This window comes from Clupea harengus, chromosome 13 (assembly GCF_900700415.2).
Source record: "Clupea harengus chromosome 13, Ch_v2.0.2, whole genome shotgun sequence".
In the NCBI taxonomy this organism is placed as follows: Eukaryota; Metazoa; Chordata; class Actinopteri; order Clupeiformes; family Clupeidae; genus Clupea; species Clupea harengus.
In genome coordinates, this window is record NC_045164.1 from 9984880 (window position 1) to 9998465 (window position 13586).

Genomic DNA, 13586 nt, shown 5'->3' on the forward strand with positions numbered 1-13586 from the left:
AAGGCGTGTCGTGCCCTTCAGAGAGAATCCCCAAGGGCTCCCTCTTGTATTCCAAATCAATGAAAATTAAAGCGCAAAGAAAAGATGAATAGTCAGACCTCGAGTCCCTTCTTTGTTCATTGCAGCTACTGGTGGGCAGGAGTTAAAGTACAACAGCCCCCTATAGAAACACTTAAGTTAAACAGTCTCTCCATAGTTCACCTTCTGAAAGAAGGAGGAGTGCGAAAAAGGAGCTTTCTGCTTGATTTAACCAAGACAGAATCGCGTGGCATAAATTAAGTTTGAAAAGAATAAGTGTAGTGGGCATGATTCTGAAGGATTTTACCATGCCTTTCGGTTACGCTTTGCTGCAGTAATCGAGAAATGTGTGCCACATCAATGTAAAGAACCGCCTGACTAGGCTATATGGTGATGGAAGTGTTTGGATATTTCATGTGAAGGCTACTCACTGACTGAACAAGTGCTTACTTAGTACCCACAATCAACATATGTGACCTGCCATAACAACAACACAATAATCAATACACTTGGCAACGCATTCTGAGTATGTACAGTGCATGTAGGCTAGTGTGTTATCTGACATCAACGCAACAACAGGTGGATTTTTCCGGCGCTGAAAACTGTGGACGTTATGAATGGACTGCGCGTTATTGTCATTCCTACACGCGTCTTAAGCTCCATTGGTAATAGCATTATACGATAAAGTTGACGATATCCATGAGCAAAACACACACTCCATTGAATGGGACAGACAAAGCCGGTGTTTTTATAGCACCAGTAAGAATCTAAAAGCTGACCTTCTTCTGGCATGCCACTCCAAAATTTCGAATGTCTTTGCATTCCTCTGAAATGATAATACCGTTTCAATTAACGTCCTAATGAAGACCACCCCGACACCCACACGCGCGCGCGCACACACACACACGCACACACACACAGATAGAGGAAGAATAAGGGGCTATGTAAATTAACTTTGGTAGCCTACTACCCTGGCGACAAGCCCACAAGTGAAAATCGACAGAGAGAGAGAGAGAGAGAGAAAGCTCGTTAAAAGATTCAGAAAATTGAGAAAAAGTACTATGACGCACCTAAAATAAATAAAATTCCTCAGCGGATTAAAGTAAGGATGACTGTTTGTGCATGTTTTTTTCCCCGTGAGAGCTCCTAAACTTTGTACATTGTTGTAGAGACGGCAGCGTGCGCCGAGGGGAGCTCTTTCTCCCTGCTATATTGTGAGGGGGAGCAGGTGTTGCCTGAATTACCATACAGCTGAGAGCACAAAGAACAAACTTATTCTTCCCTCACACAATAACAAAGTGCCTTAATGACAGCCACGCGAACGACACACACCAGCAGTTTTTACTGCCCATCAGCGTAGAGATATAAGATGGAATATGTATACTATGTATAGTCAACAAATACTTTACAGTTGGAGAACTTGTCAACATCCAAGCACATGTATTGTAAGGATTTCAGAAGTAACTGAGTTGTGGAAACTTTCAAGTTTTTACATAACGGAAATAACTACGTGACCTATTTTTTCAGCAAGACCTTTTTCAGATTGATAAAAATAAAAATAAGAGAATGAAGTGAAATTTCTATTTGGAAACATTGAGAAATACAAAACATGGTTGAAGAAAATACACGACAACGATTTTATAAACAATTCCAAATAGCCCAAACATTACGAAACAGTTGTGTAAATAAATAAATAAATAAATAAATAAACAACTGTTAATTGATGACACGTTTTTTTTTTCAAATGAGTGTTGTATCAATAAACAAAAATTGGATAAAGAAAATAAAGGTATACTTCGGTTGTTCATGACTTAATAGTCCATCATTAATTGAAAATATTTATATTTATCGGTTGTTGCATGTCAAAACAATTGACAAATATAGGCTAAAGGAGGGGGGGGGGGGGGCTATCCGGTGCATTGCATTTTGTATGACGTCCGTGCGCCTCAGTGAAGAATGTCGAGTCATTTGAGCAGGTTTAACTATGAGCAGACGGGGTGTGATGTAATTTGAGGTTTTCTGTCAGCGAAGGATGTAAAGGATTCTTGAGGTTAAATTTTTCTCTAGTATGTAAATGAGAAGTTTTTCTCTCTCTCTCTAGCCATGGGGAAGGGTTGCACATTTTACAGCTCAGTGACCATTTGGCAATCTTTTGAGAGGGGGTTTGAAAAGTGTCCCTTTGTGACAGCTCGAGCCAGATTGGGGGAGTAGCTCATTTGCATGTCATTATCCTAGCAGTCGCAGTCTGTATATAACCGGCGGCAGGCTGGCCGGGACATCAGACACACGCATAGTTTCATACAGTGCACAAGGAACGAACGCAGAGGGGAAGTGCTTTGGACCAGTACCATCTTTGCGCTTAATAAATCAAAGGGAGAGTAAACAACACACGAGCAAACCCTGCGTCAGGGTTGTCCTCTTGTTTGCACCCACGAGCCTGAAGCTGTATTGATCTTCAAATATTAATATCTGGATTGGAATTAACGATTTGACCAGGGATTTTTTTGGCACCTTGGATTTTTTCGTCCACTTTCTCTGACACGGCATCATTAAGGATTACATTGACTTTGTGTTGTATTCTACTCCAAGAAGGACTTAAATGGGACTCAAAAGAAAGTAAGAATACTTTGGGGGAAGAGACTAAAGCAAATCCACCGAAGTAGTCTTTTTACACTGAAGTGTCTGTTGAGTAGCTACTAGAGTACATCTGGACTGAGACTTTGGTCGTATGCAAAATTCATCTCAATGATTGTTTGAGGGACACAGTCAAATTTCGTTGGCTCCTGGAAGTTGAAATTTGATCAAGACCAGTACCACAATGGGACGCCAGTCAGTTCTGATAGCTGCCATCCTTTGTGTGTTGACGTGCCAGGTAAGACATTTTTATTTCAGTCTTGATTTAATCTCAGTCTTGATCTGTAGTCCAGTTTCTATATTAACTCTAGTCAGTGTTTGCTGTAAGATGTATCTGAGAAGATGCTGAATTAAATTAAGTTCATTCTTTCAACAGGGGTTGTGCTCCGGGGTGTTCGAACTGAAGTTGCAAGAGTTTCTCAACAAGAAAGGAGTGACGGGAAATACGAACTGCTGCAAAGCGGGGATCGCATCAGGCCTCCAGCAGTGTGAATGCAAAACGTTTTTTAGGATCTGTTTGAAGCACTACCAGACAAATGTATCGCCGGAACCTCCTTGCACCTATGGAGGTGCAGTTACCCCCGTGTTGGGATCCAACTCCTTCCAAGTTCCCGAGATGACGTCTAAGGACTCATTCACCAATCCAATTCGCTTCAACTTCGGCTTTACTTGGCCGGTAAGTTGGTTGCTCTTAAGGACACATATTTTTACGAGTAATAGAGTGTAATGGGTTTTATCACACGCATGTGGCCTCCTTAACTCGATAACGTCAAAAGATTGCCAAGTGGAAACGACTCAGGAAGGGTGGTCATTTAGCTTAGTGCATTTAACAGATGTTACAGGGGTGGGAAAATTCACATCCCTACAGTTGGTGTGTTATTGTCAGCTCTGCGTGAAATTCCGAAACGCTTCATTTTACAGCAGTAAGTAAGTGTGAAAGTGGGGAAATTGAGCGTGAAGCCTAGTGGCATCACACCTCTGTTTATCAGCCTCTTCCGTCATATGGTAAATACGAGGCCCACCTTGTGCGACTAATGAGACACCGATTGCCATGAGGTCTTGAGAGATAAGTTGTAATCGAGAACTTAGACCTACTAAACAAACTAACAACTGTCCTTGTTTATACAGGGGACCTTCTCGCTGATCATTGAAGCGCTTCAGACGGATTCCGTCGATGACCTTTCAACAGGTAAAAGCAGTCTCAAGCTCCTTAGTTGTCAAATAATGAAAGCCTTAATGTTTCTTTTGTGTACCTTTTTCTCATTTAATGAATAATGTTTTGTTTTACAGAAAACCCAGAGCGTCTCATCAGTCGGATGACAACACAGAGGCACCTCACAGTGGGGGAGGAGTGGTCTCAGGATTTACAAATTGGTGGAAGGACGGAGCTGAAGTACTCCTACCGATTTTTGTGTGATGAACATTACTACGGCGAGGGCTGCTCTGTCTTCTGCCGCCCCCGCGATGATGCTTTTGGACATTTCACCTGCGGCGAACGTGGAGAGATCGTCTGCAACTCTGGATGGAAAGGCCAATATTGCACAGAACGTAAGTATTCCTATAATACCTATTTGGGGTGTTACAATTTTGTTTTAAACTTTAAACGTGGTTGTGGGAAAGTTGTTTTCTTTTTACTATACCTGTTTTGTTTTCCGAAGTTTCCAAAAGTTTTTTTTTCAGGAACTTTATTGTACAGTGCAGAAATGTTTGGGCTGCAACAGGCGTTTTTTATGCGAATGCAAATGAGAGACGTTTGCCGAATAATCACACGCGTGCCATAGATTAAATGTAATGCCTGATTGGCCACTTGGCAGTGCGCTCCGTGTTGATTGGCTTAGCGCAGTGAGGTATTGTTGGAAGCGGGCAGCTGCCGAGTGAAGGGAGACAATAGAGCAGCTGTCCTGCACTGGCACCATGTACACCAGCTGTCCACTCTTATCCGCGCCGACTCGGGGACACCAAGGGGAGGGGTTGTATGAGCACCATGAAAAAAGGGGACTTCTGACCCACAGTTAGAAGAAAAAGAAGCTTTTGTGCCGTGAGGCTTTTGTGTGGGGAGCAACTGTGTTAAGCAGAACGTCCTTGCCCCTGGTGATGAGGGGAGACTTTTTTCACACAGCTAGTAGGGCCTGCCAGTGTCCTCGGAAATAACTGTGTTTAGATGGGAGAGTTGAGTTAATCTTTGTCTGATGAAACATATGCTTGAATCACTCAATTGATGTTTGTCTCTCTACAGCACTCTGCCTCCCTGGGTGTGACGAGGAGCATGGGTTTTGTGACAAGCCAGATGAGTGCAAGTAAGTACACCAGTTCATCCTTAACACCCTTGATACTATGAACTCTCATACAATAGAAGTTTGATCCAAATTCCCCATATGTTATAAAAGTCTATTTTAAGTTACACCTGATACCTGATAAAAATGGCATAAAATACAAGTTCATCCTGATCCCATGCATCACTGACCACCCCTCTGTGTTCTGTGTCGCCAGGTGCAGAGTAGGCTTCAGTGGAAAGTACTGTGATGACTGTATCCGTTATCCAGGATGCCTTCACGGCACCTGCCAGCAGCCGTGGCAATGCAACTGCCAGGAAGGCTGGGGCGGACTCTTTTGCAACCAAGGTGAGCAATTATTTCTCAAACCATTTCAATCAATCACATATTCTGGATCACATTTATTAATTCTAAAGTAGAGACCTGTGTTCTATGTCAATGAAAGATTGTAAGGGAAATATTTGGGGCACAAAACTAAATTCCAGGAATGTTTCGGAATATTTCAGATCTGAACTACTGCACCCATCACAAACCCTGCATGAATGGAGCAACTTGTACCAACACTGGTCAGGGCAGCTACACCTGTACCTGCAAGCCTGGATTCAGTGGAGAAAACTGTGAGGTCGAGGTCAACGAGTGCTCAGACAATCCCTGCAGAAATGGGGGAAGCTGCACTGTAAGTGTACTTTTAATTTATTTTTATTTTCCATTGTACTAGGGAGTGACACCCATTGCTGTTTTGTAGTTTGGTGTATGTTTTTCGCTAAGTCCTTTTACTCTCTGTGAACAGGATAAAGAGAACTCCTACACCTGTGCCTGTCCTCCTGGATACTATGGCAAGAACTGTGAGTTGAGCGCCAATGACTGTGCTGATGGACCATGCTTCAATGAGGGTCGCTGCATCAACAACCCAGATGGAGGATACTACTGCCAGTGCCCAGCAGCCTATGCTGGTTTCAACTGCGAAAAGAAAATTGACCACTGCAGCTCCAATCCCTGCTCGAATGGTACGCTTAAGCTTTATTCACTCTCAGTGTACAAACATGAAATATGAAATAGAACATTTTACAAATCTGTGTTTTCAAATGTTATGTTATAAATGAGGTATTGACCTGTCAATATTTCACTTCTCAGGAGCTAAGTGTTTGGACCTTGTGGATTCATACCTGTGCCAGTGTCCAGATGGTTATGTGGGAGACCACTGCAACGACAACGTTGACGAGTGTGCCAGCTTCCCGTGCCAGAATGGTGGCAGCTGCCAGGATGGACTCAACGACTACACCTGCACGTGTCCACCGGGCTACACTGGTAAAAACTGCACCAACCCGGTGAGCAGGTGTGCCCATAATCCATGCCACAATGGTGCCACCTGCCACGAAAGGGAGGGGCGCTACATCTGTGCATGTGTGCCCGGCTACGGAGGGCGCAACTGCCAGTTCCTTCTGCCCGAGGCCAACGGACAGCCTATGGTCGAGGGGCACGATAAACACTACGGGGAGGGGGACGACAAAGGCGAGGAGCAGAGCGAGTACTTCCCCTGGATGGCGGTCTGCGCCGGGATTATTCTGGTGCTGCTGCTGCTGCTGGGCAGCGCCGTGCTGGTGGCGTTTGTACGCGTCAAGCTCCAGCGACGGAGCCAGCTGATGGAGACTCGCAGCGAGAGAGAGACCATGAACAACCTGGCCAACAACTGCAGCCGCGACAAGGACCTGTCTGTTAGCGTCATTGGCACCAGCCAGGTCAAGAACATCAACAAGAGGGTGGACTTTCACAGCGACAACTCTGCCGGCCTTGGGGGCAACTCAGAAAAGAATGGCTACAAGTCGCGCTACCTGTCTGTGGATTACAATCTGGTGCACGAGCTGAAACAGGACGAAGCGTGTGGGAGAGATGACCTGGAGAAAGGCGACCCGAAATGTGAAGCTAAAGGTGACGCCAAGTGCGAAGCCGCGTGTGAACCACTGGACTCTGACTTAGATGAGAAACACAGAAATCGCTTAAAGAGGTAAATACGGGTCAAACACTTTTTAATTAATGATTTTGAACTGTGTAAGTGTTGACCTAAGCTATTAAAAAATGCATTGGTATTCATTTAGCTTCATTTTGATTCACAGTGACGCCTCAGAAAAGAAACGTCCAGAGTCGTCGTCGTGCAAAGACACAAAGTACCAGTCAGTGTACGTCATATCAGATGAAAAAGATGAATGTATTATCGCAACTGAGGTGAGTCGAGTCATTACTGCCCATTTTCATTCAAGCTTTCCCCAAATTTCTACTACTTCAGAATCATTCCCGATGACGATGATTAACTAATCAGTCTGTCCCTTCTTTCTCCTTCTTCAGGTTTAACATTATATCAGAGCTGTTGCTCCGTCGCTCTACTGGAGGTTTTACTCCGACGAAATGCTGCTCAAACCAGGGGGAACGTTTCCCTCACGTGAACTGCTGCTGTGGAACTAAGATGTTGAATATGATATTCAGAATGAGCTGGTTCTCAACTGAAGTAAGCACAGTGACTGCAGAAGTTGGTTGTTGAGCCATACTGGCTCCCTGCTCCCCATGTTGTTGTAGGTTTTTTCTTTACGTTCTTGTTGCCCAGGAAATGTGCATATGGTGCAAATGGACTTGTTGCATAACCTGGAGAAAGAGTTACCTCATTGCACTAAAGAGGGCTTTTTGTGTTAAAAAGAGGGGAAAAATGTATTTAAACTGACTGCAGTGTGTATTGTTGGATATCCTCACATCTGCGTGTGTTGGTTGGGAGAAGAAAAGACACTGCCTTTGAATCCTGTTAAAGTTACTGAGGCTTTTGTTGTTTTTTTTATTTTTAAGAAGTTGTACTTTTTATTTAATTGTTATTTGTGTTTTATATGTTTGTGAATGTGTTGTGGAATTCAGTTTGATATAATTTAATTTTTCTTCCTCGTTTTGCAAATATGTATAATGTATATAAGGCACTTCGGGTCAATGTGACTGTTTTCCATAAATGTATTTAAGAAGCATTGTACAGATCTTATGGGAATTGTTTTATAACTGTTGCTCATGAAGGAAATCATCTAAATATTTTTCCAAATAAATAATGTATGAAATAATGGAATCATCTTGTCCTTGTTCTATCTCTCTCTAACAATTCTCTCACTTAAATGACAGTAAATGGATTCTGTGAGCATATTTCAAGGTTTTCATGTAGGCTAGATTCTCCTAGCTAGTTGCTCCTCTGAAATGTCAAAGTAGTTTTGGTTGGATGATGCAGGCAACTGTATCCCCTCAGTACCTCACTAAGTGAGACAAAGACACACCCGGTAATCACAAATTACAACCTTCCTTCTGATGGCAGCTTTATTTTTAGCGACTTAAGGGCCCACTGTCAAAAAAAGAAGAAAACCACGCCGTGGAAAAGGGGTCAGAGTTGGTCGCATGATGTTTAAAAACCACGGTCAAACTCATCAAGTGCTGATGATCCACAGGAAAATAGACAACCATAGTTATCAAATGCAGATCTGTGGTGAAATGCCTGGGCCAATAGACATGAGAACATTCTTGAGCTCAACCTCTGTTAAGAAATAATAACAGGATCACAAAAGTGCACCACTTCATCATCTGTGGCTGTGTATGATTACTGCATCACAAAATAGGGAGATGGGAATCATGGTTGTCTCTTTCTCAGTCAGTGTCTGGAGTCAAAGACTGTCAAAGACTGTAAGAAAGAAAGCAGAACATTGTTGTGTATACTACTTGTGCAATACAAATACTTAACTCAAGCACTGTTATATGACATGAACACCAGGAATGTTCTTTCGATAATGTTTTATTCCAGTTAGTTAATGGAGGATATACAATGTGATGTGAAGCAACCTTGGATGTCAAAATAAAATGTATTATTGTTATAAGCAATTCACAGACTGTTTTTGTTGTTTTTACTGCTGTTATGACTTTAGTCCAGCACTTAACAGAAAACTGACTGCAAGCAACATGACGGAAAACAACTGGCCAGGTCAACAACAGGTTAAAAATAGGATTTAGGCAAACAAATATATAGGCATCCTGGAAGGAAGCATCCTCTGTGCATTCTATGCGAGAGTTTTTTTTGTCTTCCCCTCTGTGTTTTCTGAAACAGTTGCTGTGGATTGGTTGATGATGTCATGGCTGTGGTCCTCGGCGTGCTGCTGGTGTTGTTTCTCTCTCTCTCTCTTCTCTCTTACACGCAAATCTCTCTCTCTCTCTCTCTCTCTCTCTCTCTCTCTCTCTCTCGAGTTACACGCAAATCTTTAGCACTGAAGGAAAATCCTGTTGTGCATGGAGTTAGACAGCTGAGTGGTGGCCTGGCTAACACACTCATTTGCAGCTGTCTAGAGGGTGATGAGAGATATGCACATGTGCACACACCGTTACACATACACTCTCTCTTACTTACACAGACTCACTCACGCACACCCTCTCACATACCCTTTCTCACTCTCTTACACTTTCTCTTTCTCTCCCTCCGTCTTTTCTTTCTCTGTCTCAATAAAACATTCAAAGGCTTTGAGAGGCAAATAAAAGGCAATGATCCAAAGTATTGATTTGGGGAAGTTTGTTAGATCCCATTGAAAGAAGATACTCAGAGAAGACTTATTGAGGATAACCTTCCCCATCAGTATTCAAATCAAATCCAACTGGATGTTGCAAAACTTAATTTACTGTTAAGTTTCCTATGGCTTTGTGGACAGCATAGCATGCTGAACAGTGACCACAGTATTACCAAATCTTTTCTCTCATAAATACACCGAACGCATAGTAAGCAGACAGAGAATGACCGGAATGTTTAATATACCATTTAAACACTGGCTGTGGAGAGAGAATGTATGTTGCTCCTTCTCACCATTAGAGCCCTTATAAGCCTCAACAGAGAGACGAGCCCACTCATTTTTATTTCCCCTCAACACTAATGTCAGTGGCTTACACATGGTGCTCTGATGTTGTGAGTATCAAATGATTGGTGGTCTTTTGAGCAGCGCCTTATTCCAGTCAGCTTACATGGCAGCTGTGAACACGTTAACAAACAACCTAAGTAGCTTGTGAGGAGAGACAGCCTGCCACACTTGTTTTAGAGATGCTGAAAGCAGACATCCACAAATCATAAATTATCTTTTCATCATCAGCAATGATCTGGTTTGGCGAAAGGGGCAATCTAAAACTAGTCTTTGACACGATGAAAACAAATGACTTTTAGAGAGTGTTTATTTTTTTCTATTTTACATTTGAAAGTAATAGACATGCAACATAACATTTCCTTCAGTTAAATAAAACAACAAACAGAGTTACTGACTGATATTTTAGAAGAAGTAAAATGCTAATATATGTATGTGGTGCTGATTTGTGCATATGCGCACCATCTTTTGGACTCGTGATAAGTTTAGTTTTAGCTCCAACGGCAAGCTCTTTTGCAAACGCTGAAAATGATCTCAGCTTTTGCAACGCAGAAGTTCTAGCCACGAGAGAAGTGGTGCGTGAAAGCAGACAGAATATAGCAGCTCCGATGGGCAACAGTGAAAAGTATTTGCTTGTATTACACAACTGCTGGACAGTTGTTTTCACATACCATGCTAAGCTTTTAACTTAACTTTTTTCACTCACACAATAGATTTTCGCTGAGTTGGAAAATATCAGGAGACAGGCCTAGAGCTGCCTTTTGTTTCTTGATTCGGCGTAGGCCTGTTGCACTGCTCTGCATCCAATGGCGAATATCTTCTTTTTAATCTTTCTTTTTTTCGGTTATGTGTCAGTAATTGCACAAAGCCAAGCAAATGGTGTCAATATGTGTGCCTGTATTTTGTATGTTCTTTGAACTCTTTTGGATGACAGTAAAATAATTGTTTATAGTTTGTTGTTCCTTTTGTTTTAGTATTTCATTTGGTATTAAGACTTACTTTCAAATATAAGCACAGATCAGTAAAGACAAATGTCTCTTAAAAGAAAGTGTGTTTGGAAAGTCTTTCTTTCTATTTTTAATTGTGTTTTTTTACACTAAAGTACTTGTACCATGTTTTTCTTTTTCTTTATATGAACATAAAGCAAGCCTGGAATGGGTGACTTTGAATGAATACATTTCATGATAATGTTTATAGTAGCACCGAATTGTTTGTGCCATCCGCATAAAGTGTTTTAGTATTATGACAAATATTATTAAACCAGCTGGGCTGACCTCCAATGAGACTGCTCTTTTGTTTGTGTTCCGGGTTCTTTGTAACTTTTGGAAGTTAGAGAGAGACTGCAAGAAAAGAATCAAATGGCACAACATATAATCTGAACACATTAACACAAAATGGATGAATGTATCTTGAATAGTCAAGGTAAAACATGGGAATTTGTAACAAAGGCATGTCTCATCGGCTCTTGGAAGATTGTGTGTGGAGCTCTGGGTGCATTTCATCACACTGACTACTGTCACTTCATTTGGCAGGATCATGCAGGGATATGCTCCATTCTTCAACTAATTTGCAGAATCTGCTCTTTACTCTTTTTGCCCATTGAGGGAATTGACCTAACTATATGCTGCATTGTTACAGGCATTCTTTACAGACATGGTTTGCAAGTTTTTTTTTTGTTAAAGTTCATCTGACATCAAAATCATTTATTTTCTGAATAGAGAGGGCTACTGCTAACCAGATGGTCTTTGGACCAGATGACTAAGCATTTGGAAATTAACATGAACAAAGAGTTTTTCCACCCTTTAAGAAATCCAAACTGTTATCTCAAATTCTGCAACTATAAACTACATTTTTTCTAATGCAAGCATCTTGTACTCTGGTCATTCAATAATAATCTTTCAAAGTATTAAAGAACAGAAAAACCTTTTCTTTCAAGAACGTATTTGTTTAGCTCTCACATCTGTTTTGTCCGTCCTCATGTTCTTTTCATTTTATTGTTGAAGCCCATTCGTTTCTAAACCAGGGCTTATCTTTCTTTTTCATTTTAACATTTCATCTTAAAATAAACTCATCTGTTGTGCCTTAAAGTAAAAAGACTGTCATCATGAGATGCTTAAGATGGCTGCTGATCCCTTAGCGAACACACACACCTGTAGATAGTGTTAACGTTGTTCCTCTGGTGTTCTGCATGCTGGCATTGTTGCCTGTAAGATTAAACGTCCCGTTGTTGAGGCTTCTTGAACAGGACTTGTGTTGTGTTCAGGTTACTTGTTTTGTTCGCAGCTACAATCCCCCATGACAATACAATAAGTTTCGCTCTAATCTATATTAACATGACAACGGAGGATGGGGGCCCGATTGCAGTACAGAAAAATAGCTTGTTTAAGTGTTTCAACTTCATGGCCTTATTAATCTTGTCACAGATTGTTACCCTTTTCCCTTTCTCCTCTTTCTTCCTCTTTCTCTTTCCCCCTTTTTGTATAATGGAAAAGAGCTAGCAGTCCTGCTTTTAGGATAGGTCTTGTGTGTCGTGTGTGTGTGTGTGTGTGTGTGTGTACCCTCACTTCTGCATGGATTAGTTGCTATAAAGCCGTTTTCTGCTGCCAAGCCCTTCAATGGCGAGTTAAAATTTGACAGATTGTGCGGAGGGGAGAACACGGGGAGGAGAAAAGGGATCCGACTCTGTTGCTGACCCACCCTTTGTTCCTCCATAGTGGTCACCTGTCACTACCCACAATGCCCCGGCCGCCCTCTTTTCAACTGCTGCAACCTGGGCCCTCAGATCTCCCTCCACAGGGTAAAGATAGGATTTAGGGCCGTGCCAGGGAAGACTTGCGAAAACAAAACTGTTTCCCACAGAACAATTACAGGCGCTCACACACAAAAAAGCAGGGAGAACGAAGGGGTGTAAAAAGCTGACATCTCGTCACACTCTTCTCTCTCCCTCTCTCTCTCACACACACACACACACACACACATACACACACAAACAGTGCCCCCCCAATGAAAAGGGGGATACTATTGACACAATACCAGCACCCCTTTCTGCTAGCCCCAACTGTGTGTGCCGTTAAACAAGACGAGCGCGGTGGCATTCACGCGAGGCTCGACAGGCAGGGGAAGACATTCAGAGCGTGAAAGGCAGCGGCCCATCTTCGCAGTCATGGAGCGACTGGTGGCAAACACCGCCGCTTTTGCATGGCAATGGCCCCAACTGCGAGGGGAGCGCGCCGGGACTGAAATAAAAATGCCGTGTCTGAGCATCAGGGTGGCAGATGCTTTCAGGGAGAAAAAAATACTCCTTAAGAAAAAGGGGTCAGAATATAAAACTTGGCTCCAGTGGCAGCTCTGTTTGCAAGCCAAGTGACTGAACACAAAACAGACACAAATGTAAAAGAATGCCCCTTCGACTGTACTGACAGAGTGTATTAGAACATTCATGGTGATCCACTTACTTAATCTGGCATTGCGGTCATACAACTTTCACTTTGCTGATTGTGGACTGAAGGATGTCAGCTTTTGGGGTTTAATGTTGTTTGATTGTTCAAGTTTGTCATCTTTGGATCAGACTTCTGCTGTAGCTCAACTGGTAGAGCAAGCACTTCAGAGGTCTTCAGTTTGACATCCAAGGAGCACACATGCTGATGAAAAATGTATACCTGTCTTGCTCTGTAAATACCTTTAAATAAAAGTGTCTGCTGCATGAATATAAGTCAATTAGGTTTTAATATACACTGTAATCATACATTAT

At 42.2% G+C, this 13586-nt stretch overlaps 1 protein-coding gene across 1 annotated transcript; it reads left to right on the forward strand.

Annotated features, from left to right (window-relative positions):
- The first annotated feature begins 1744 nt into the window (after positions 1-1744).
- On the forward strand, positions 1745-8022 carry dld (deltaD). Its single transcript, XM_012840391.3, has 11 exons — positions 1745-2890; positions 3029-3328; positions 3781-3841; positions 3943-4200; positions 4889-4949; positions 5143-5273; positions 5432-5601; positions 5716-5932; positions 6060-6930; positions 7040-7148; positions 7269-8022. The coding sequence occupies exons 1-11, from the start codon at positions 2837-2839 to the stop codon at positions 7272-7274; spliced, it is 2238 nt and encodes a 745-aa protein (XP_012695845.1). The 5' UTR covers positions 1745-2836; the 3' UTR covers positions 7275-8022.
- Positions 8023-13586: the final 5564 nt, after the last annotated feature.

Coding starts and splice junctions, on each gene's coding strand:
- dld (XM_012840391.3), top strand. CDS start 2,837: ATGGGACGCCAGTCAGTTCTGATAGCTGCCATCCTTTGTGTGTTGACG. Junction 3,842..3,942: donor CGTCGATGACCTTTCAACAG/GTAAAAGCAGTC, acceptor TTTGTTTTACAG/AAAACCCAGAGCGTCTCATC. Junction 4,201..4,888: donor AGGCCAATATTGCACAGAAC/GTAAGTATTCCT, acceptor GTCTCTCTACAG/CACTCTGCCTCCCTGGGTGT.